A 26,641-nucleotide genomic window follows, 5' to 3' on the forward strand; every position below is an offset into this window, starting at 1 on the left:
GCAATGACGGCAGGGAATATAATCAACTTTTTCCAAGGAGTCGAAGGAATGGCTGTGTGTTGATTGCAAATGCAGAATGAATGCTAGAATGGATTGTACTAAAGTTTAGGCAAGTTAGAAAGAGACTTTAAAAATGTTGGACGATGACGACTCACAGCTGCTGCAGTGCACTTGGCTCGCTTGATAAAGTGCTGCTGCCACAAATGAAAAAACAAAACATGACATTTCGGTTGACAGAGCAGTGAAAAAAATATTCTCTCGCTTCTTTCATGTTTAAGATCTTAATATCTGTATGTTCAAAAACTCAGTGGTGTTTTTAATGTAAAAAAAAAAAAATCGTTGGGGAACCGATTTTGCTTGGACTCACGTTGTTATGCACAGTCCAGTGCAGTTATGTGCCCCCAAAGAGCTAATAATTGCTTTCAGGGCTGTACTGTTAAAAGAGGGTGGATATTATTCTTTAATTTGGAATCCTTGTGATATTTTGTCGCAAATCATGTCAAAAAGATAGTATTAAGAGGACTAGGAACAGTCTGAAATCATGGAAGAATTACAAAATAATATGTGTGTGCATGGTTTTTTTTTTTTTTTGTAGAAAAGGTTCAACAAGTAGCTTGGTACATTTGTCAGATTTCACTGACTGTGGAGGCCATTTGAGTCAAGTGATTCACCATCATGTAGCCGACCAGAAATCAGTTTGGATTGCATGGATCATTATCCTGACGGAAGTAGTTTCAAGTTGACGATTGATTCTTGATTTGAGTTGTTTACATCATCTGAAATGGAGACTCAAAGAAGAAAGACTTTTCAGTTCTTATAGTGTCCAATTTCAGTGAGCTCATGAGAAACCAAGTTTCAATTTAGTGTTCCAAGCAGGAGGTCAAGAGTGTGTCTTGTTAGATTCTTCACCTTCTTCATTATATAAACAATATAAAATAGACAAAACATGTTTGAGTTGAGTATACTTTGTACATTATTTGAGCTGTTTTAAATTCGACAAGGTCATAGAATTTGAGATTATTTAATTTGATGAATAACTGATTTGTTGGTTCTATATAATGGGAGTGATTAATTATTCGTATGGTCCTTTTTTTGTCATTTAAAGCCAGATTGTGTGTTGGTTTTGTATGTATTTTCCCATATTTCGACACAATAAATCAGGTTTGTTACTAATAATGTACAATATAATGTATACAATTATTTCTTATTTAGAATATCTTTGATTTTATACAAAATACCAAGGGTATTAGATATTTTCTTTTGACATTTTCTACATGTCATTTCCAGCACAATATTGCATCAATTATAACACCAAGAAATTTTATTGTGGGAATGCTTATTGTGATTTTTATTCTCTACACTTTTTTGCCGCCTGACCACTCCCTCATAATACTTAATTTACATTGTTCAAATGTCAACTACCTTAAAAAATTCACGCCTCCCGGGGTATATAACATCTGATTCCACATTACTTACAATGTTTGCACAATTTCATTTAATATAAAATTTTCCCCATTCATTTTCAATGGGACAGTCATTGAACTTTTTCTAAGTATCACTTTCCACGCCCACTTCCATATATATAACGTACCATAATTACCAGGTGTCTGACACTGCTCTGTGGCACAGTTGGTAAGGCGCATTGTCCACTAACCAGGAGGCTATAATTTCATAATTTATCTCAATGTGCTTTCAGCATTCCAATTTCTCCAGAAATTGCACTTAGTCTAGTTTCATTTACTCTTTAAATTTCAGTTGAGTCAACAATGATTTTTGTCTGGATGTCTAATTAGCCTATATTATAAACTTTGTCTTATATAAATTCAATGATAATTTGTTTGTAGCAAACCAGTTTTTTAATATATTGAGCTCTTTTTCCACAGTACTCAGAAGTTGCCCCAGATTTTCTCCAGAGCAATATAAAGTTGTGTTGTCAGCAAATATAACTTTTTTTTTTCCACATTTTTGGATATACAGCACGTCATTAATATATAATATGAATAATTTAGGGTCAACCTTTGGGGGACCCCATGGACAATCTTCAATTGATTTGATTTTGAATTATTGAAATACACATACTGGTTCCTATCATCTTGGTCGCTCTTACAGTAATCCATCTATATGACAGACCTCTTATGCCATATCTTTCCATCTTTTCCATTAATATGTTATGAGCTATCGCATCAATGCTTTTTTTTTTTTTTTTTTTTAAATCTATAAAAATCCCAACTATAAATTCCTTATTATCTATACTTGTGGCTATTTCTTCCACAAGCTCCATTACTGCCATAGATCTCTTTTCTCTAAAACCGTATTGACTTTCAGAGAGAAGATTATGTTTCTCAATAACATTGTTAAGTCTATGTGAAAATAGTTTTTCTAAGATTTTTGAAAACTGTGGAAGTAATGATATTGGTCTGTAGTTAGTAAATAGTCATTTTATCTAGAAAGATACCAGTTTTAAAGGATAAGTTACAGTCATAAGGAAAAGCAAGTATATGACTTCAGTTTGGGTGGGGTGTGGGCAGTGGCTTTACCAAAACAAAACTGTCCTCATAGTGTCAAGGGACAAAAAAAAAAAAAAAAACACTTTACAAACATTGTTTCAAGAAACATTTTAACATTCAAAATAATGATGTGACTTTGCTCAATAAAGGTTGGCAAACACAGAACAGACGGATACAGGAATGAGCCGCAGAATGAGTAGCGTAGTCAGTACAATATGGCCATCTTATGGCCAGACCATGTATTGTTTGTAAGGATCCTGCAAACTGCAGTCAGATGCTCGGGAATGCTTGAAAAGAGCGAGCATGAAAGCTTTCCATTATGGAGAACAATGCTGCTTCTCATTAGACTGGAGAACAGGAAGTCAGTTTCTCAAAGAGAACACTGTCACTGGAAATAAGTATTGTTGCACATGATTAAAATGTTGTGAACTAGTGTAATTTCCTCTTCATTTTCTTGAGGGTTCAAAATCAGACATAATAAGAAATAATGAAATAATAAGAATAAAAAAGCTCGTTTCAGATTATGCATTTTTTTCCCCCTCCAACTAATTTCCTCGCAAAACCTTGCATATGTGGGCAATTGACTCAGCAGTTTTGTGGCTTTTTTTAAATTCTTTGTTGTCTTGTGTTTCAGGTTACGACTGAAACTAAACAAACGGTTGTCAAGGGTCTTGTAAAATATGTTTCCTGATTATTTCCAGAGTCAAAGATAGACGGATAAATCCCACACTGCACACAAAAACTCTCCACTTGTTTGAGTAATGATTTATTAACATTTTCTTTTCTCCAACATGGTTTCTCTTTATAGCAATATTATTTACCTTAAAGTGTATTTTTCATTTTTAAATTACATTTATAATGATTTACTCACATACACACATATTATTCAATATCATCTTATTGCAATAAACAAGAGTAGCCAGAATGAGTCAGGTATTGCTACAGTTCATCATACAAACTCTTTGTCCGTCTGACAATGAAATTCAAAAATAACTTTATTGGCAAGACAAAGTTACATCATAGCCTCTCTGTCTCTCTCTCTGCCCCTGCAGGAGAGACGGAGGGCAGAATAAGGCTAAGGCTAATAGCCTAAACACAGCTAACATGAAACACCTGCTCTGAAAATAAGAATCTAATCTTTTTTTTTTCTTTTTCTTCTTCTTTTTTTCCATTGGTGAATAATGAACATGAGTCATGATAGCTTCAAATGTCCTGTTTGCAGTACATTGGATCAAGTGATGGAACAGCTCCCAAATGTGCAGTTTTTCCAGTATATTGTGTTAGGCCACTTTTGAACTCCATGTGGCATTAGACAGAAGGGAGCGAGCAGGTCCCGGTACACACGAGAACACATACAGTACAGTATGCTACACACACCGACAGGAAGGAGAGCACAGACCCTGGAATTGTTCCTTACTCGCCAAAACTCACAAAAGAACTTTTGCTTCGGCAACAAAAAGAGCACGACGGTGGACGCCGACAACAAGGCCAGCCACCCCTTGAAGTTGATGATCCTCAAGAGTTTTACACCCCGAAAACAACACAACTAACCACAAAACCGCTCTGCCAGTGTTGTGAGTCTATAAGCTTTTGTCTCAAGACCTCTGGTGTTGTACCCTGTTCCCAAAGCGGAGATTACCCAATCAAAAAAAAATAAAAAATAAAAAAAGGCCCTTTAATATGAAGGGTCACTCCCTAAACCCAAATTCCACATATGTTTCTTTCTCTCTCAGTCCAGTTTAGGAACCCTGAGAAGGGTTTACGAGCCTTATGGAAGAAAAAGTATGCGTGCTCCCAGTTTACATGTATGACTTCAAACATGTCACAAAGCTAACAATAAGAAAAAAAATGCAAATTGCATTGCAATATTCAAACAAAAAGGTAAGACATTAGAACTCATTGCTTCTCAATGAAAGGGCACAGTGTACATCTCAATAGCTCAGTTACGGCATTGCTCGCTTTTGACTCTCCTCCCCCTCTTTCAAAGTCCTTAAATCTTTTCCCGGCTTACAAAATAGAATCATTTCTTTGTTGTTGTTGCTCATATTAATACATGATATGAAGTTAAAGCAAACAGTGGGAACTAAACAAAGTGCTCACCAGTCTTTGTGAAGGAAAACAAATCATGGTGCATTTCATGGCTTTCAGTTTCTGGAAGAAAACGAGTGTCTGTGTTGCATTTGACCTTGCTGCGGAATCTGGATCAACTGTCACCCAGACTCAAGATCATCGCTCTAGTCATGTATTTAGCTTTCATCTAGTTCTGCCTACTTTCTTTTAACTCTGATTTTTAATATTAATGTGCTCTGGGGAAGTGAGGTGAGGTGAGGTGAGAGAGAAAGGGCCAGGTTTTGTGGGGGGGAAAAAACAGCACGTTGAGATTGACTTTGCAGATGCAAATGTAAGGGTGCAAGCAGAAATAACTTGGTTACATAATAAGCAAGTTCAAGCTCACTACCCACTGCGGGAAGACGGGGCTTGATGAGAGGTGAGAAAAACATCTTCTTGAAAGCCGTTTGTGAGCTCTCGTCAAGAGATCATGGTGTAAATACAGCAGTTACAGTACAGCAGAACCTCTCAAGTTAAATGTTCTTAAATAAAACGATTTGGAGTTCAAACCATCATTGTGTTGGTTGGTCGTAACGTCAACCATCTTGCTCAATCTCCGCTCAGTTTGTGGTTTCAAATGTTTAGATTGGTATCAGTGATGGCTAAAACACAAAAGTACTCATAGGTACAGACATGAAAACAATTGTGTCTGGCTGCTGTGCACAAGATAAGTAACACAATTCGTTTTCATAACCGCTACATACACACATTTTGACTTTACCAAGCAGTTGCTAACGTAACTAACATGCAGCTGAAAGCATAATGGCATGAAAATAACCAGAGAAGCTTGTCAGCAAATGGCACATTTTTACTTTGCCAAAACCTCACTCAACCTCAAAGGAAGCAGCCACGGTTGCCTTTCTACAGACACAATCCCAGCAGTACTAAAAACAACCACTAGATGACATTATAGCTTTATGGACACCTTCCTGTTCTCTCCAGTATTGACCGACTGCAGCGAAGGATTAGGAGTTCTCTGTTCTAGCCTGATTACACGATGGTTATCTTCTATTTTCAATTGTATATCAATAAGAAATGCTCAAATGTAACTTAAATCACCAGTGTGGAGTTAATACATGTCTTTTTTATATAATGGTGGTAGTTTCAGCATTTAACAACCTACATAAAGTTAACTGTAGATCTATATTGGGCTTTCAGGTGAAATTTCAGGATGAACGTTCTCAAATATGGGGGTGGTGTGTTGACAGGGGGTCACATGTGACCACAGGGAACTTTTTTTTTTTTTGCCATATTGGAAAATAAGTGTAATTGCACATCCGCTACAGTAGGTGGCAGTGGCGCTCTCATTGTCAGAAAGTGCGCAAGGAGTATTATGCTATTTATAGTCACGGGTGGAAATTATTGTCTTCATTCTTTCGGAGGCGCAACAAAAATAATAATTAAGAAGCACTCCTATCCCAAACTCAATACTTTTTTTTTTTTTTTTTTTTTTTTTTGTGAATAGCGAATGTTGTTTAAAAAAAATGTGAACAATTTGGAAGTCACCTTGTACCGAATATGTTCCACCGTACGGCCCAAACTGTTCTAGTTTCTACTATTTGTGAAGTCGGCCTTGTGGAAATGTTTTTGTTGGTACAATCTATTATAGAAATACAGATGTGTCCAAGGTCATCCCATCCAACACTTTTCTCACCTCAGCTTCTCACGACATCACAAAGGAACTCCCCTGCCTGTCATCAGATATTACAATTTATCTTGTTGTTGTTGTTGTTGTTGTTACGTAAAGAGGAATTGCAGGAGTGTGTGCATTATTACCACCATTATACTCTATATGGCGCAAACACAAAGGTTGAATATTTCGGCAAAGCTACCAGCAAAAAAAAAAGTTTTTAAGTGCATAGGATGCGAAGAGCACATTTTATCGTGGTGACAGGAGAGAAACATGTTTTAATGATACATGTGGTTTTGATGGTGCGCATGTGTTTCTTTTGTAGCTATTCAGGCAACCATGGCTGATTGGGCCACAGTGCAAGGAAGCAAAGAGAGGGGAACCAGGAAGGTTTGGGATGTACCAGGGGGTTCAATGCACAATGAACAATTATCTCTTCTCTGCCCATTCCATCTGCAAGTCACACAGAAGTCTCAGAAATGGAGGAAGAGTTTCAGGTAAAGGGAAATACGAGAGACTGCTCCTCCCTCATTGTTTTTTCTCAGTACACATTTAAATAGGTTTGGATCGGTTGCTGTCTGTGGATCATGTTTGTGTCTTCACAGTGTGCTTTTGGAGTGGCTGATCCCGACCGGGCCCAAGTCGGCGGGTAATGCGTCAGTAAGGGGAGAATAGGATGGGCCCGTGGGCGGTGCGGATGGGCCCCGGAGCGGGTCTCAAGATGGCGTGGCTGAGGGGCGGTCCTTGCAGAAGGTGATGATGCGGGTGAGGCGCCGGAGCCGCCGCGCGGAGAGCCAACGGGTTTGTGGAAGCGGCCGCGGCCATGGCGGCGGCCACAGCTAAGGGGCTGGGGAGCAGGCCGGGCCCCAACGCTTTGGTGAGACTCTTGGAGAATGTCAGAGAAGACTAAAACACCACAAGGAGGCACATGAACACATGCAGGGCAGAGAAAGAGAGACATGAAAAAGATCAAATGATTACTTCCAGATTTTTTTTTTTTTTTTTAACCTGAGCTAAGACTCAACAAAACGCAGTTTTCTCAAGTGTGGTGATCTTGCAGAAGGGTCTACAAATGTGCTAACTGCATCACAGGAAGAGCAAAAATCAAATGCAGAAACTTGAAAGGTTACCGTCAGATCAGCTCCCCTGTGCTTCTTGTGCCGGCTGAGGAGGGGGTTCGGCTTGCCTGCCATGCCGTCCCGGTGCCTTCGACTTGATATGTGCTGAAACAACAAAGCAAAAACAAACATTTACTTAGCAGTTAGCACTTGAAGAATAATCGCGCAGTGCCTGAAGATTTTAGTGATGCAATTTACGAGATTTTCATGATTTGAGCTGTTGTTATGCCATTTTCTTTGTTTTCTCTGATTGCAAGCTAAAATTTGAGATCCGAGCTCTGTATGGTGGCAGTGAACTCCACTCAACTCGATTTACAACAAGCAGTAATTTTACATGACAAACATTTTGAAGGTCTGCAATGGATTTCCATCCACTTCGATGGGGAAAGATAATTTAAAGAGACACTTGACTCATTGAGTCATTTTCAGTAGTCAAAAGTTCATATTTTGTCTATAATTAATGTGGTAACGTCATTATTTTTCATGTACAATCAGTACTTTTAAAAAGTAATATTTCTACTTGCTGTCGACTGATGATGACATCACCTGTGCTGAGGAAGTAGGAAATGACCAATCATGGCTCAGTTTGCTGACCAACCCAGTAAACAGGTGAGACATGATTGGTCATGACCTACTTCCTCAGCACAGGTGATGTCATCATCAGTCGACAGCAAGTAGAAAAATTACTCTTTTTTTCTTTTCTTTTTTTTTGTATTAATTGTACATGAAAAATAATGAAGTTACCACATTAATTATTGACAAAATATTAACTTTTCACTGCTGAAAATTGTTCAATGAGTCAAGTATTCCTTTAAGATACACAAGTTCTGAAATTAAACTTGTATTTTAAGGAACTACTTTATGTCTATTACAGTAAGGACATTGATTAATTGATTGACTAATTGATTGAAATATTTATTGATAACAAAGGATGTTTACAAACATACAATAGCTACCAAAGGGATAAAAATACAATAACGTCATGGGCTTATTTCCATTGTGGACATGAGTCTTGAGAATAAATAAATAAATAAATAAATGAATCAACCAATCAACCAATCAATCAATCAAGGTTTGAGCAAATCTCTTTTTTTGCCCCTGCATTTTAATTATTATCATATTAACTATAGCATTAACTACAAACAAATGATATTATACAGTGATCCAGGCCCAACTTCATATTGTTGGTGATGGGGTAACTATTTCTGTCCATATGGTATCCATTGAAAAACATCTCGAACCTCTTCCACATACCTGTTTGAGTTGCAGTTCAGAATTGACCCGCACATTGCAGATCTCACAGTGGAAGGTTCTTTCCTGAGTGTCGGGGTCCACTGGGCCGCCTCCCTGCTCCCCACTGGGCTTGGGACCCAAACGTGGATACGCCTTGATGGGGCCCAGCCCACTCCGAGCCTCCAAAATTGTTTTGTGTTTGGTACCTGCACACACGCACACACAAGCACACATCAGTATTACTATGAACTATTTCTAAATGTTTCTTTTTAATGTTCACAAGTGTCATGAACAAAGGAAAATGTATGGGCGCCATACATGATCTCAATAGCTCAGTGTATTGCAAATGTAGTACGAAGCGTGTCCCCTAAAGAACGCTATTCATACAGCTGCGCAGCAGGTGAGCCCCAAGAGGTGAACTGAAGTTTATCATCCATGTGAGTTCGATTACAATTGTCGATTGAAGTTCAACTGGGTGGATATGGGGGAGGTTAATGTATAGTAGACAAAATGCCACGTGTGTCCCATGTGTAACGTTACTGCATCCATATAAGTTTTATTTTATTGCATCTAATTATGGGCTGTGGAGTCTGGATGAAGGCATTTGGTGTTTGTATTTATATATTTTTTTGTTGTTGTAGCACTACAACACCAAGTGATTATGGTGCTGTAGTTAGTGTTGTTTAGGATTATGATTGGATATGTATTAGTGTGACAATAATAGTCAACAATTCCACCAAGTGTTTATCTGCATAGAAAGACATATAGAAGCCATATAAATGAAATACCTAAGCAGGGAATTCAGAGAATTTGTTTGTGAATACGATATCCACGGTTGAAGATAATTGCTGAAAACATGCAACTATTGCAACAATTTTTTCACCATTTCAGTCTTCCTGATGTTTTGGGTGAAGCTAAAACGGTGCCACGTAACACACTTTGGTGTCCGGCATTAGTTTCCCCTGTAAATAAAAAAAATAGCACCATTGTTCAAACTAGTGGTTACCCGACACAATTGCAACATGTAGTTAGCTGGCTTACTATGTCTTCATCACGAAAATGCATCATGCCTTTGTATATTCTCCCTGACGTGGTCGATTTAGAGCGCCTTGTGGTTGACCTTGAGTGCACACAGCACGCTGAGAAAGACAGAAGAGTGTGGAGGGTGGAAACAAACTAAAAGGTCAACTTTCGAGTGAGTGTGTAATTGTCACGGTGTGTAAAAGCCCAGTGACTGACTATGCATGGGATATTGTTCATATTCCAGCTACCGGAGGCTTTAAGCAGCTATATTTTTGCTGATGAAACTGTTATATGCAAGCGTAAGAAAGATGCTAGACGAAGTAGCATCCATTTTTCCAGGACAGTAGTGTTGTTTGATTGACAGCTGACAGTTGAGTTGGGCCTAGTTTCAATGCATTCAAGCAGACACGCCCACAGTGTTAGATATTGGAGAGGTTTTTTTTGTTTTGTTTTGTTTTAGCATCATTCTGTCGTGTTTCGGTTTTGGGGGGTTGGGTTTTGGTTTAGTTTGGGGTGTTTATGTTGTCTGTTGTCCGGTTTTGTCTCCCCTAGTGTCGTCATAGTTAACCTCGTCCACCTGTGTGTAGCTCCCCGCCCCGTTTGTATTTCTAAGTAGTGGCGTCTGCCTGCTGTGTTTCCCAGGTGTGTCTTGTTAGTGTCTCGTTAGTGTTGTATTTCATCAGTGGGGTTTGTTCACGGGTTGAGGTAGCATTGTCTTGTCTGGTCTTGTCCTGGTGTGGTGCTTTGTTGCTGTTGGGTCAAGTTCGTCTACGTCTGGTCAAGTTTCCCTACGTCTGGTCAAGTTTCTCCACGTCTGGTCAAGTGTCTCTCGTCCAAGCCAAAGTGTTCTCTCTCACATCCTGCCAAGTCTGTCCACGTCCTGTCGTCTGTCTTGCCCATGTCTGTCCATGTCCTGCAAAGTTTGTCCACGTCATGCCCAGCCTGTCCACATTCAGTCCAGTCACTCACGTCCCATCCGGTCTTCTACTTGGTTCTAGTAAATCAAGTTATTCTCATTCCTGTTTATTTCCCAGCCTTGTTTCTCCGCCTTTGGGTCCATCCACCACATCCATACCCCACATATCTTAACACATTCAAATTGAGCAGGATTTCCAATGGCCCTCTTTTATACACGACATTTATTTTTACTTGACAGGCAATTCTGTGGTGCAGACTTTTGATGGTGTCCGCAGAATCACTCTGACATACAATCACATCAATCAAATGATGCCTCATGGACTATAAAAATGAAATATGCAGCAAATTAGAGAGATGTTGATTAAAAACGAGGTTAAATGTTTGCCTTATGTCTGCATTTAAAAGTTATATTGCTACTGGGAATATACAGAAGGGTCATGTTGTTGACTCTTGAAGTGTATCAGTGTCAATCACTTGATCATGTTCTACATCAACAGCTTACATCACCACCTCTTCTATGCCCCCTTGCCCTTGAAGGAAAGCCATTGGCTCAGGCTTGACTCTCCCAAATCCCTTTGAACAGAGTTAAGGTTACAGAATAATGGGGCGGGGTAGGGGTGAGTTGCACGGAGGCTCCACTGAGGACAACGAAGGCTGCTTTCACTCAAGGGCAGAAATGTTCTCTTGGGGTGTCTTCTATTTCGGTCAGAAAATGGATAGTGCAGCGGATTTGTTGTCTTTGTAAACTTGACTCACACGTGTAAACCAACACATCCAAGCACACCCAGAAGCACATTTCTGTAAATAAAAACTGCGGCAATGTGTTTGCCTAAATGTTTGACAGCATTACACACACTTTCTTTCCTGTCACTCTTCGATTCCCTTCTGGGCGCTTTCTCTGTGTCAGTGCTGCCTGCACATGTCTTTATTTTTAGACCCTGCAAACATGCTCAGTTTTGTTTTGGAGAATGAGCGCAGGTCATTGATTCCAGAACATTCCAGCTCATTTGGAGGGGGCTGGACTTCATAGTCATCTTTTGAGGATTGGTTCTTTTTATACTCAGACTTGCAGACACAAGTCATTCAAATTGATTGTTGAATGTAAATGTCTTTATTTGTAGGCTCAAGTGGCAAGTTTTTAGTGCATCAGTAGCCTTTTATTTGTTGCATATATCATTGTAGAAATAAATCCTAATACAGGACAAACTCAAACAAAGTCTCAAACAAGTGAACAACAAATTGCACAGGAATATAAAGGCGTTGAAACCTGCCTTTCCAAAGCCTAAAAGAAATACAGTATAACCCCGAATAAGGGCAGATTTAACAGATCCCTCAGAGCAGAAAAAAAAAAGGTCACATGGAGGGCAAGGAGGATTAAAACAGGCAGACGCTGAGAAAGTGACGTCTTGTTGCATGGAGAAAAGCTCCATGTTTTTCTTTCACATAAACATCTTTAGCGCAAACTATTTCAAGAAGAAGGCCTTGGGCTACGGAGACGAGCTGCATGTAGCCAAAGGACGAGAGGAAATAATCGTGTTCATCTCCGGTAGTCTAATTCTTCATGACAATAATATATTCACAGGGATCCGTGACTTATTTTGTTGAAAGTCAACAGGTGGGTACACATTTCATGCACATTTAACCATGTATGTAAGTTAAGGTTTGTTGCACACTCTGGGGCATAATCACTAAGAATGTGCTGCATCCGGTAATAGTGCGAAATATTGCACCACAACTGCACCCGTAGTCTGCGCCCAGTTGCCTACCTAATCACTAAGGATATTGCTCTAATCATATACGGGCGCAATTGGAGCACATTTACGCCTGATTTACCACACATGGCAATGGATTTGCGCCAAGAACGTTGTTGTTATAGCAACGGTTGCGAGAAAGATGACATTATCAGAAAGCGAGGTTGGATCAAGAGTAAGCGTTTAGAGCACCATTAAGCTGTACAGAGCAGAGAGGATGATAACGAGGTCATTCATTCATAACATACAAATTATTAGTGCGATCGTTTCTTAAAAATAGTTTTTTAGAGGTTGGCGTGGGCGTAAGTATGCATCTGGCACGAAAAAATGATCGTAAAATGCCTCCCCGCCATTGCCGATCAGCCCGGGTTACGTTATGTGTCCTAAACTAACACGGAAATATTTCCCCCTCTCTCTCCTCTCTGCGTGATCTGCCGTGGATGTTGTGTTGCAAATGGCACGCACTGCTGTCATGATTCCGGGATCGAGGTTGCGTCAGGATAATACATGCTTTCCAAAAACGTTACTTGCGTCACGCAAACTTCATGTGGCTGTTTGCGCTGGCGTTAGTGAATTAGAGGCTGTATATCAATGAGCCTCATTTGCATTGGGGTGGGCATATTTTGCATCAAATGTATGCAAATTACTTAATTTACATACGTGCAAATAACACTGGGCACCGTGACGCAATCTGTTTGGCCACGCACATAGTGACCGATTTCCCCATCTGCGCGTGTTTACTAAATTAGCCGCTCCCAGATTGCTCCATTTTTGCCAGTTAGCGCGGTGCAAAGGCGGCACAAACCTTTAGTGAATAGGCCCCTCTGTGCTATCTACAGAGGTTATGTAGCTTCAATAACACTATGGCAAAAAAAAAACAAAAAAAACATGAACATCACAATATGGAGTCAAGTTTATAGAAAAGTCGCACCAGACTGTGAGTGTAGGACGTCCACCAAATTTAATTGTTATATTTATAAACAATGTAAATTATGAATGTTTAGTTATACATTACAACATTGATAGTTAAATATGTCAAGTGCCTTTATTTTAGATTTCATTTAATAATATATTTATGTTAAATGAAGTCTAGAAAGATTGTCTTTTTCTTTTTTTTTTAATTAAAAGTAGCCCATTTATGTAAAGTGGATCCATAAGACTCCTTTTTTTTTTTTTTTTTTTAATTAAAAATAATTATGGGAAATCAAAAAGGTTGTACTGTTATATTTTATTTTTAATAAAAACTAACTTTATCCTTAAATGTCACTGCTAAAAATGAACTTCCAATTCAGTGGCAAAATCAGGTGTTATTTTTATGTTCAGCAGTAGTGCTGAATGTAACTATTAAAGTAGCTTGTTATCTAATTTAGTTACTTTTAAAAAGTAACTAAATTAGATAACAAGCTATCAGCATAATCAGTAACGTAACTAAGTTACTTTTTTTTAAAGGTAACTGTGGCACACGATGTGACACCCAATCCTGGTTGGGAATCACATGTCATGTGTGAGCATGTAACATGGGATGTTAGAAGATATTGATCAGTACTCTATAATCTAGAACCTTCACAAGGTCATCCACAGGTTTGGAGCATTACCCAAATCAAGATGAACGATGGTATTTCAAGACTTTTGTATGTCTGCTTGTTCCATACAAGACCCACCTTTGTTGTGAGCCTCTAGTTGTGACAAAGAATTGACTGCCACCTTGCACAAGGAGCAATACAGCAGCTTCTTTGCCTTGTCCTCCTCTGTCTCCGGGTTGGATGGGCTGCCGGAGGCCGAGGGCCCAGTGGCTCCCGAGACCAGGGGCGGCTCTGAGTTGGGGATGCTGCTGCCTGGCGATGAGGAAGAAGTGGAGCTCGTGGGAGGGGTGGAAGTGGTCAGGGTGGGATATTCAGCGGCTGAATCTATGGGTGGGCTAGGTGGGGTGGTCTGGGGGGGAAGAGGTTCTGTAGGAAGCAGGGGCCCATTTAACAGAGGTTGTGTTTCATCTGCAGAGATAGAAAAAAATAATACATTAACTCATTTGTTCCCCAAAACACATATACGTTCTATTTTAAATATTACCATGATCCCAAAGACATATTTATACGTCTTTTTTTTTTTTTAATGCTAGAACATACAGAAGTCTTTGATGCAGCCTCTGAACTGAAGAGAATGCTTGAAGCATGGTAGTTATTACAAAAACGGTCAGCAGGTGACAGCAGAGTATAAGAGATCAACCCGGGCCATGTTGCAAAAGGCTCTTTTTCCCACTGTTTAATTAAAACATATCCATCCATCCATTTTCTGAACCGCTTGTTCCTCACAAGGGTCGTGGAGGGTGCTGGAGCCTATCCCAGCTGGCTATTGGCAGTAGGAGGGGTACACCCTGTACTGGTTGCCAGCCAATCGCAGACTGTTTAAAACAGATTTGTGAATAATGATGAAACTTAGCTATATTCTCATGCTAATTGCTGTAAAACTGAAACAGAAGACTCTAATCTTTCTTTTGGTAGGTTTCATGTTTTTATAACAAAAGATCACAATATTCTGCGGGCCTTGCAAAATCAGTCAAAATCCAATAAAACAGCCAGGAGCTTCAGTGAAAAAGGCTGGGAGTGAATGAGTTAAATACAGTGATGAAGTGTCATTAAATTGTTGTTAAAAAGGTAAACATTTACATGCTTTAATTTGGGCTCAGTGTATTTAAATGTGGTGAAGCGAGTGTGAAGTGAAACCACAAGGCCAACCATGTGGCGATCACACAAACCAAAGTAAAGCACTTGCAGGTGCAAGTCAAATAGTTTCATTTCCGACTGCACATGGCAAAAATAATGAAAAACATTTTGTACATTTGACATCAAAAAGATGAGAGCGCATATTTCCGGCAGTCACAGGAATGCCTTTTGTTGGGAGGTGTATGTTTTACTTGATTGAAATGTTTATTTGAGGTAGAAAGCCGACACTGCAGCTTGTCCACTTTGGTTCTTTCCCACACAGCTGTTACTTTTGGCCGTGCTGAAGCTCAGGCATGGCACACACTTTGTCACAGGCCAAGGCAGGAAGTACAAAGAAAATGGAATGAAGTGAGATGTCCTTTGACTCGGACTCCCACCTTACTGTACTTCCCATTTCTCCATGTTTTTGTTATCTTTCTTTTATATTCTCTAGATGTTTGAGAACCTGTTAAAATCGACATGTATACACACACACATGTTTTAGATCATCCTTACGCCATGCCTGTGGTATTCACCCTGGGTGTTGTCAGAATAAGACGCCCTAAGTTTGGGTGGGTTACTCACCCCCACCCCCAATGAGGAGGGACCCTTAAGACAAAAATCCCCTGGAAGTAGAGCCAAATTGAGCATCACGGTAAAGCCCCGACCTTATTATGGCATTAAAAGGCTATTATGAGATATTTGTGGTAAGAAAACAAATACTGATTTAAACCACTCAATTGCCTTTTAAAGATTGCCGCTTGCTTTGTCATGACAGGCCATACTCGTATATTTATGTTCCATGAGATCATTTTGGAGTTATGTAAACGGAAACTACATCCACAATTTCATTACATCACATCAGATGAACATGCCATCATAAAAGCTTTCCATTCCAGCGACTTCCAAAATCACAATCTTCTCTTTTCCACACAGGTTTGGAGGATTCCAGCTGCAGAGCCGCTGCCTGCAGGGTGGTGTCAAACAGATGTTCTTTTGGAGAGAGCTTATTTCTCACTATGTTTTGGTAGAAATAGAGCCCTCTCATTTGTCCCATGCTGTGAGCCAGTGTTTGACAGTCTTTACATGGCAAATATGAGCAGGATGCTTGCAAAGCTTAACAGTGGTTGCAATGCAAGTCGATTAAGGCGGAAGCTTGAGTAGATTCTAATGCAAATTGAGCACACATTACACACGCACACATCCAAATTCTAATACAGAAAATGTGATTTGAATTAAAGTTGGGAGGACTTATTGATAAAGGATCAATGGGACTGTGCCATACCAAACCTCCACATCTGGTCAAGCTCATATCACAGCTGAATGCCTCTTCGCCTATGAACCAGGTCATCCAAAGGCTAAACCCCTCTAAGCAACACTAACACAAATCCCTTTTTGTCACTGCCATTGGTTATGGGGATTACCTCAAGATTTGCAAATTATCCATCCATCTATTTTCTTGACTACTTATACCTCACAAGGGTCGCGGGGGGTGCTGGAGCCTATCTCAGCTGGCTTTGGGCAGTAGGCGGGGTACACCCTGGGCTGGTTGACAGCCAATCGCAGGATTTGCTAATTACCATATGTTTTTTTTTTTTACATTGGGAATTTGTCACTGACAGCGTGTTCTCCACAAAGCACCGATAGCGCCAATTAAAGACTGACAAGTGACCTTCCTTCCTGATAGTCTGCCTCAACTCCAAACAGCAGAAACATTCACTAAGGGGGGGTGGGTGTGGAGGTCAACAAAGCCAGCTAACTCAGTCCAGATGCTTTATAGTACTCTGCTGTGTCTGCATACTTAATCCATGTCAGGAAATTAAAGTTATGTATCATATGCTGTTGGTTTGTTGGTAAAATCGTGGGATATTTCAGACAGCCTTTTTGGTTGAACCAAAGGAATGTTGGTTGTTTGATGAGAGTTACAAATTGAGCCAGATGACTCAACTGTAACATTATCTGTCATAGATTTTTGGAAATGCCAAAACATTGGGATTATCCAATTATGTTGTGGTCAGCTGCAACCGCCAACACATAAACTTTATGGAACACGGAAAGTCCAACTCTATTGTAGTAAACAATTCAAATGTAAAGGGAGGAAAAAATAAGCAAGTGTTGTACTTCATTAGCCTATATCAATCATACTGGACTGATGTTAACCCTGCCATATGATAAAAACAAACTACAAAAATATAAAACGAGGCTTGAAATTTGTGAAAAATCAAGCCATTCCTCAAATTGTCAATTAAATGCCACACATTATTTTTTATACCTACACATCCCTGTGTTTAAGTTGTGAAAATTGCTTTCTACGACACAACAAGAGATGCTAGCCACCAGCTAGCTTGCGAGCTACCTAGGGTGACACGAGGCTAGCAGGTGGATGACGGGCTCTTCCGTGGTGTTGTGTCAGTGTGTGGGTCCACATAACAGAGAGACGCTTTAGCAAAAGTTAGCACTTATTAAACACAATAGCGCACGTCTTTCAGCATGTGTCTCATACTACATGACAGACATTTGAGCACATACTTCTTGCTAGTAGTTATACTACGGTATACTTGGAATTCTTTAGCATACATAAGAACATATTGTGGAAGCCTATATAACACAAAACACAAATTGGGAATTTAAAGTAGAACTTTAAGATGTCATGTAAATTGTGACATCCATGGAAAAAGCATTTTTGGAATGTAATCATAGCTATAGCTAGCCAGCTGTAGCTATTTTGGTTGAAATGGCCCAAGTACACTTACAACTAAGTAGCCTAAATTGTAATCGCGTCAAATAACCACTAATGTGAATGAAATTCTTATACAATGGTAGAGTGGGGACTACAATGCCAAACTCTAAAGTGCATCTTGTGGCTCTGTTTTAGCCACAGCCACTAAAGCAGGAAAACTGAAATAGTGAAAAACATTTTTAACGCTATATTGGGTACTATATATAGTCCTCAGTCTTTTCACGTTTTCAGTTATTACCATACAAACTTAGTCTCATATTGTATGTTGCACCATAAGAGAGGCTTCTGCAATTGGCATTTCACAAAGCCGCTTCCCCCATAGTTATTGTGACTACTTGTCTGACAAACTTTTAACATTACACTCCCACTGTCTGTATAAACAGGATCACCTTGTTACTGTAGCTGGTTAAGCTCGCTAGCAGCAGGGCTATAAAAGATCACTTAATTGTTTATGATGGATGAGCTCTGAAACTCAATCCCATCCTGAGAGAGCTGATCCTCATTCAAAATGCAGGCCGATCCCTCTACCTTGGTATACTGTATCTGTATCTTGCAAGCATGGGCCTTTTCAACATCATGATCATACACATGTTTAATCTCTTGTTGATTTTGTAACACATTCCATGTACAAGACAAATGTGTCTGTCCTGTCATGATTTTATCCCAACAACCACTAGAATGAAAAACCCTATCAACACTGTGTAACTTAACACTGTGTAGGCCATTGGCATGCAACCCGAGTGCTCACATTAAAGTCATCTTCTTTAATTGACCTTGGGTGTGCGTGTACCCGTAAGGATGAGTGGACCAAAGGTTGCAACAATAACAAGGTCCAACATGAGAGTGGGTGCATCAGAGAGTAGCGGGAAGAAAAAGATGAAGTTGAGTTCCGTCAAGTTAACAGCTGCTTCTTCATCCACCACAGAGTCAAACCCTCAGCCCACCACACCAAATCCCTCAACGCAAAGCGTCTCTTCTCCAGAAGGCCCACTTGGATAGATCAACAGCATGGAAAAATGACTCCATAAATCTCCTTTTTCTCCCTTAGAAGTGTCAGTACTCACTGCTAGATATATATGGTACACATTGAATACATTAGTTGATATGACTTAAAAGTATGAGATCTGTACACTAGGACCTCCAGTGTATATTTTTTCTCTGACCACATCTTAGTGAGCGACAGTATCAGCAATCAGCAGCAAACGCTCCAATGAGAATGAGGCAGTTAACAGAATTAAGTTTTATTGACCTTCTAACAGCCAGTTTGCAACACCCTGTCATTAAAAACACGAGTCGACATAAACAGCACGCTTACGTTATCGGGGCGATCAAAAATGACGTCATCTTTTCCCAAATCAGCAGATATTTTATCGGGTCGATAAATATCGTGCATCCTTAGTCATCCTTACCGCAGTTCACTGTTGCTTCATTTGTCATGTCAGGCTTACTGTAGTGCTTTTGTTTGCTTGTGTTTCTATGATACTTTGAATTGTGATATGTTGATACAACATTAATTATTGAATATTTTTGTTATTCCAGGTGCCTGTTTTTTCCAGAGTAAACCTTCTCAATTCCACTGCTGTACTGCAGGTTCCAACTCTTAACACCGACAGTGAACTTTTCAAAGAAAGTACTTACTTTTAATGTTGTAAACAAAACTTCAAGTGTTTTATACTGCTTTTATTGAAAGTGTTTTATTTAACTTGGTCCATTATCTGCTGGTACGCACCGAGCATTGAACCTATTCATAAAGACAGACTGGCGAGAAAGCCAAATAGCATTGTGACTATACACACCTTATTTTACACAACTATCTACACTTTCTGCTCTTTGGAGTCCATCATGAGTTGGCCCTCCCCCATTATTCAATAACTTGAACGTAAAGGTAAGTTGCATGGGTTCTTGCTTAGCACCAATCCACAAACTCTTCACGGAAATTGTTACACACATATCAAAAACCGTAGCTCTCTTCCTCGCATTTTACACAAAACACAGTTAAATCGTTGTTCTTGGCCCAGTGGGATGAACCGAAGTGAAACCACACACAGATACATTCACATGCATCAAAGAGGCCAAACAGGAAGACACAAGGTTTAGGGTCACAAGAAGTAGATTCTTTCACATGTTTCTACTTTGTGATGCCAATAATAGCAGGTTTTTTTTGGCTCACCATGTTGGAATGCTCTTTGATGGCGATTTCCAATCCCTCTGAGGGATGGAGAGCAAACCAAACGGACCTCTTGCTATTCTGGGTTTGGTAACACAACAATCTTCACTTGTAAAAATATTTTTGTGGGTCAAAAAAAAGAGTCAAAGAGGGTGAAAAGTTCATGTCTTTGTGTATAAAATATAACGACGTTTTGGCATTTATCTATTACAGCCTTGATCCGACCCTCAAGTTTGCTGCGCAGCTTCCACTCACTAAGGTGGAAATGTCTGGTAAACAATAAGCCACATGCAGGAACCTTTGTAAATGTCACCAAAACATGGCAGCTCTGTGGCCTGGTGCATGATCCAAGGACAAGCGGTGACACTGAGGGAATGGAAAATGCGGCATGCAGAAAGGAACAGACAGGAGGCACACAGCCTCGAGGTTAAAGCTAGAAATACAAAGATGAGCTGAGCGGAGCTGATGGATGAAGCGATTCCGAGAAAACGAACACAACTGAACGGGAGAAGCTTGGATCATGACTCTTATGCCTGTCCAACTATTACTAATGTTTGTTCAATGGCGCCATTTGAATTGTCAGGCAAGTTACTTTCAATTTCATTGCCGCTATTTGAAAGTTGTAGGTTGTACAGTTATATTATAAAAATCTGAGGTTCAACAAGTATGAGCTTTCAATTTAGTACGCTCCAGACAATGATGTCGAAATCTGGCATTAAATAAAGAGGAGCAGACAATTTTACTGAAATGTTATTAGTAATGCCTTACATCATTACATTACAACATAAAAAAAAGATAGTTACTGTAAATGTGCTGGTGTAATAGCGCATTCCGCCCACCACTGCTCACAAGTCACAAAACATAAACTATTTGCACAAAAACAAGCATGCACTCCACTCCTTGAGGAGATGCCAAGGGAATGCCCTGCTGCTCATGTTCAAAACGTGTTTACATTTAACAGATGGAGAACATAACTGTGGTTAGACTTAATTAAAACAAGATATTATTTCTGGCACACGTGTGATTTGTCCTCTTTGAACACCCGGTTACAAATGGTGGCCAGACGACAACCGAAAGCAAGGAAAGGCCTTCTCAGATTTTTGCTATTGTAGACAATGAGCAAGTAAAACAGCACTTCTGGTTTAATGTAATCTGACTGGCACGAGTGTTGTGATCATTTACAGCTGGAAATGTTTATCACAGAGTAAAGACGCTGGAATTCAACCAGTTTTCTTCACTCTGACAGTAATACACTTATGGGTTAGACACGATATTCTCATCGGATCTGCAACAGGGAGGGCTGTGAGTGGTCAATCATGATCAATTAAACCTCAAGCGGCTCCTTTCGTTCCCTTTAACTGGTACGCAAGCGCAACATAGTGAAAGCATTTCTGCAAAACACCCAATTATTGATGTGACGCCCCTCATTGCTGTACCTTATAGATTTGCATGATAATTTGTTGAAATTGTTAGTTGCAAGCTACCAACCTATAAATCGGCATTGATACAGTCACCACAGAGTCGTCAGCAGTTTGCCTCAGCAACACTGACTTTGTATTTGATATTCTTGACTATTTTACATTTCATTTTCCAAGCAAAGATAAGCACCAGTGCCATTTCTGCCTGCGATTGTGTGAAGCATTTTCTGCTCTGTCACCTTGTTTGCTGGTCTCGCTATCAGAGGCGGCGCCCGGGGCTCCTGGAGGAGACGGAGAGGTGGTGGGGGTCACAGTCTGAGGCTTGTCGCCATCTTGACAGCGACTCTTCGATGTCTCGATGCCTTTGACTCTCCTGGCATGGCGGTTTCCTTTGTAGTGGGCTTCGGCTTGGTTCTGGATAGCAACACAAAACAAACGTGGAAGGTGAACCCAAATCACAAGAAAGAAAGAAAGAAAGAAAGAAAGAAAGATTGCAGTGTTTTCATCTCAGACACTACATTAATGTGGCAACAGAGCTAACACAATACACCAGACCAAAAAAAAATAAAAATATCAACAATAGAAAGGCATATTGTACAGTAAACATTTTTAATATTGCACCATGGTACACATTGTTATATATGACTGTATGCCCAAGTTAACTTAATATACAAAATATTTACAAAAATACAATACAAAAATACAAAAAGTAATATTTACTATAAGAAAATTAAAAAACAAGTATTTCCCCACTTGGAAATTCTAAGTACATTTTACCAGTTTATTAAAATAAATAAATAAATAAATAAATAAATAAATAAATAAACTTAAGTGTTGACGAACGAACTCCCCTGTGGAACATTTTTGATCCGTACACTGTAAAAAAAAAAAAAAAAAAACTAGTATTTTTTTCCCCACTCAGAATTCTTTTAGTACATTTCACCAGTTCATTAAAAAATAAATAAATAAATAAATAAATAAATAATAATAATAATAATAATAATAATAATAATACTCAAGCATTGAGGAACAAACTCATAACCTTCAGCCACTCTACCACCTGAGCCATGCCACTCTTGCTGTTTGCCACGATACTGCATTGCTGATGTGTCAAAAATGAGACCAAAAACGGGTCTCTTGGAGTTACAAGGATTCCCCCTGTCACCATCAATATACAAATACACAGCAGGAGTGGCATGGCTCAGGTGGTAGAGTGGTTGTCCCCCAACCTGAAGGATGTGAGGTTTATCCCTCAACCCTTGAGTCCTTGAGGAGCTTTTGTTTTATTTTATTTTATTTTATTTTATTTTTTATTTATTTTTTAAATAATAAACTGGTCAAATGTACTCAAAACTCTCCTTGTAAAATTTACTTAGAATTTTTGAGTGAAAGAAAGTGAAAAACGTGTTTTTACAGTGAACAGCAAAATAATTATGTTAATGGCCTGAAACAAAAATACAGATAAATCGGAACACGTATTAACCAGTAAGTTTGCAGCCACATGCATGTTATTCTATCGTGAGACTGTGCCACAGACGACAGGCTGGTTTACAGAGACACATGAGATGGATGGGACCAAAACCTGCAAAGATAGAGACACTTGAGACCATTTTGTCCTCCTTTGTTCTTCACTCATCACTTATTTGTAATTTCTCTTGCAGAGTTTTCCAATTAAAAGTAAATGTCATTGTCGCTGAACACACACACACACTTGTGAAACATCACTGCAAAGTTCTCAGATACATCGTCTGCAAGTCTAAACTTTCTGACACTGGCTCCAGCTTTTATTATTACCGGACTGATAATGTCAGTACTGCGGGTCACTGAGATGCTTGTTCTACTTGGTAGGTCCATAAACTTCTCGCAGCCCCTTTCCTAAACACTGCCTGTTATTATACAGCATTTAATCAATGGGTTGCCGGCTTTTATGGTTCCCAAAGAGACAAAGACACCACATATCATGGGGGGATCACAACCCTGCATACTTGGTTGTCGAGTGAAAAGCACCTTAAAAAAAAAAAAAAAAACTCACACTGAATGATCAACGTATAATCTAGGAATCGGGAGGTTTTCAAGAAAAAATATAATCTTCCTGTATTAAAAGAGATAATGTTTCTGAGATTTATTGCAGGAACTAATCTCTGTTTGAAACATTCGCCACGAGCTAATGTGTTTGCACAGAGAGTAAACAAGCAAGGTGAACCATTCATCAGGAGGCGTCTGGGGAGTCTTTGTTTGGGTATCTGCGGAGAGGTATGCGAGGCCGGCACAACATGGCGGATGAGACGCAAGGTTGCTATATTGAGCTGTTGCTACAAAATATGAAATAAGTAAGTGGATGTAGGACATTTTCACATCTCTGTCTACCACCTGTTCATTTTATCTTTGACTTTATTATCCCCATCATAAAGGTTTAAGTGTCCCAAGTTCCCAACAATTAAAAACACAACATTTTAGAGTAGCGCTCGTGTGAGCAGATGTGCAAAGTGGGGTAGTAAAATTGTATTGAGACAATTCATGAAGATGATTATTATTTTTTTAAGTTGCTGTCTCAGTCAGAGACCCTCCTGGGGTCTTGACGGGCTGCTGACAGCTGCCTCGAGTGCTGACAGGCTTGGACAATTTATCTGACACTTAGGCCATTGACCACAGGCTGAGGGGACAGATAGACCAGCTTGATAAAGGCGGTGATGGGTGGGCGTGCCCGCTCGTGTTTGTTTGCTGTATGACACGCATAATCTGGCACTGCAACGTCAAGGCAGTGGCTGGACTGACTTAGAAGATCATGTTTTTCTTCTGTATCACTCGCGGGTCCTCTGTAACCACTCTGTAAGTAAGCCACTCACATTATGTGGAGTCAGATTTTCAAATTTATGAGCCAAACAAGAGTGTCGTGACAGTCTGGCATTAAAAACTGGTAAACAAATGATATCAACATTCTTTTCACACACGTAATATTTGGACATAAAAGTGTTGCATTTCCAGCAGTTCAGAGAGAACATATTAGCAATCACCATTTCTTACTTATTCAAACTGCTCAGTGGTTTGCACAAAAAAAACAAAAAAACATTTCAATAGGCCAGTTTTGAGAATTATTTGAGGTTACATATTTTGTTCCATGTTTAATGTTTCTTTTGGAGCGAGCATACTGCAGCTGATTTCACAGCTGGCTAGGTCCCAATGACACAAGACGTGTCACCAGTTGGCCGGCTCATACGTCAAGGTGTTTTTAAAGCCGAACAACGATGCTGACTGAATCATTGTCCTGCTTGAGGTTGCACAAATCGTCAGTCAGTAATCGATTGCGTGAAATAAACTTTCGCAGGTGGTTTTAATAGTTTTGTTTAAAAATGTTTAGCCCGTGTAACTTTAGTTTGGGAGAAATATCAGATGCAATCATGGGAAATTGCTTGCTCCAAACAACGACAGTAGCCAGGTGTGTTCGGTTTATCTAACGGGAGCTTATTTTGCTGCAGTGCAATCAGTCACATTCAAATGAACTGTGATGATTTATGAGGGTTATTTTCTAACTAACTTTGTTTATACTCAAGAATAGGTGGAAGCTGATTATTCCTTCTGTGGGGATAGTGAAAGTCGCCACATCTGTAGAATGTTTCATTTGACAGCTTGTTTTTTTTTCCGTGCAGACATCAGACCACATATTTTTTTTCTCAGGTGGCATATCAAGGACATACTATGGCATTGAAGGCCACCATTTTGGGCCCATGTCAGAGGTCGTTTTGATTTTCCACATACTGAGATTCCATCACATGGATAAATTGAGAACATTAAAACTTAAAATTGGCAATTCACGACGAGGCGGACAGTAATTTTCTAAGGCTTAAAGCATTAACTGCCACATCGGTATGAGCGATTATTGTCATACATAGCCTACATAAACATGTAATTATGTGTAAATATGTATAAATGTCACACTTTAGTCACAGATTACATCATGTTACTGCTCCAAAAGCTAACTGCAGTATCACCATTCATTCTAATGTTTTTTTTCCCCATTTCCTCTCCATGCTTCTCTGATATGTTGATAATGGAAATGCTAGTCTTGACAGTCACGCAAATGTTGACATTAGTACTATTTTTTTTTAGAAACCACATCGCTGTCACACCGACTTGTACAGATTAATAGGGTGGTCACGACTGCCGCAATATGAGTGTAATCAAGGAGTGGTAAACATAGGAACCATGGTGTCTAGTGTATATCTCTTTGCAGGGTCTCTGCATCTGTAGTAGAATGAGGGTGATGTCTGTCTGTCCGCTCTTTCATTGTGGCAGAGTACTGTCAGCCTTTTATTCGTCTGTGGTTTTGTGTGATCAGCAGCAGGCCTAAATACATGACAAACAAATTCATACAAATACACATGCCTGACAATGGAGCGCATGTGAGAGATGTCTGGACAAATTGGTTTGGAAAGGTGAAGAGAGACAGGAAAATTGCCACGCCAGTTACCGAGGTATTGCGTAACCTGAGGTGAGGTTGCGCACTCCCTCTCTTCGCCTCTTGCTCATGTATTTGAACAGGAAAGATGCAAATTCAGAAAATTTGATGATGAAATCATAGATAATGTTGGATTCAAAGGGTGGGTCGTTATAAAGCTCAGACCAAATTGACGCAGGTGAAGCTCTGCCTACCCTACCTGTTAAAGTAGTCTTAAAATGGGCAAACTAACCGATCAAGTGAGCGAGAGCCGTGTGTGGACGGAGGTGTGGAAAGTCAGAGACATGACCTCTCGGATAAAGTTGGTTATAAGAGCAGATATAGTTATTTGGCGGTGCATGGCGAGGCGGCCATCAAGGCTTTCTTAAGCTCTCCTGCTCAGCCAACAGGATTAACTGCCAGGCAGCTGAGTGTCAGTGGGAGGTCCTGCTTGCCCAAAATAAAAGGCATCTATACTGGGACCCACCAAAAAAGAAGAGTGACACACTGATTGCGTCTTCAGAGTAATTTAGACCATTTTTAACAGAAAACAGTTGTGTTTAAGGTATTCCTTAACTTTATACATAGTGTTATAATTTCCATATAAAAACGCGTGTGGGCTCATTTTTGGCATACGGTTGAAGATAAAGGCGTATTAGAATGTGTAATTTTTAATTCTACTGAGGACTACATTTACTCCCACCATCTGTTACAGGATGGAGGGTAGAGGACCCCGGTGCAGGGAAACAGGGCATGGAGGCAGAGGTGCAATCAAAACAAGATTTACCGTATTTTCCACACTATAAGGGGCACCTAAAAGCCTTAAATTTTTTCAAAAGCTGACCATGCACCTTATAATCAGGTGCGCCTTATATATGGATCAATATTGAGCC

General features: G+C 39.7%; 1 protein-coding gene across 4 annotated transcripts in view; it reads right to left on the bottom strand.

The window, feature by feature from the left end:
- Nucleotides 1-3,256: 3,256 nt before the first annotated feature.
- znf385a (zinc finger protein 385A) overlaps nt 3,257-26,641 on the bottom strand; it is an 80,420-nt gene continuing 57,035 nt past the window's right edge. For all 4 annotated transcript variants that reach the window (XM_077512987.1, XM_077512989.1, XM_077512990.1 and 1 more), the window contains 5 exons: nt 21,553-21,727; nt 13,951-14,280; nt 8,619-8,803; nt 7,377-7,469; nt 3,257-7,152 (listed from right to left, as the gene is read on the bottom strand). In XM_077512987.1, coding sequence (XP_077369113.1) covers nt 6,904-7,152; nt 7,377-7,469; nt 8,619-8,803; nt 13,951-14,280; nt 21,553-21,727 — 1,032 coding nt within the window. In that variant the 3' untranslated portion in view covers nt 3,257-6,903. The remainder of the gene's footprint in view (nt 7,153-7,376; nt 7,470-8,618; nt 8,804-13,950; nt 14,281-21,552; nt 21,728-26,641) is intronic.

The sequence above is a fragment of the Festucalex cinctus genome, chromosome 2 (assembly GCF_051991245.1).
Source record: "Festucalex cinctus isolate MCC-2025b chromosome 2, RoL_Fcin_1.0, whole genome shotgun sequence".
Classification (NCBI taxonomy): Eukaryota; Metazoa; Chordata; class Actinopteri; order Syngnathiformes; family Syngnathidae; genus Festucalex; species Festucalex cinctus.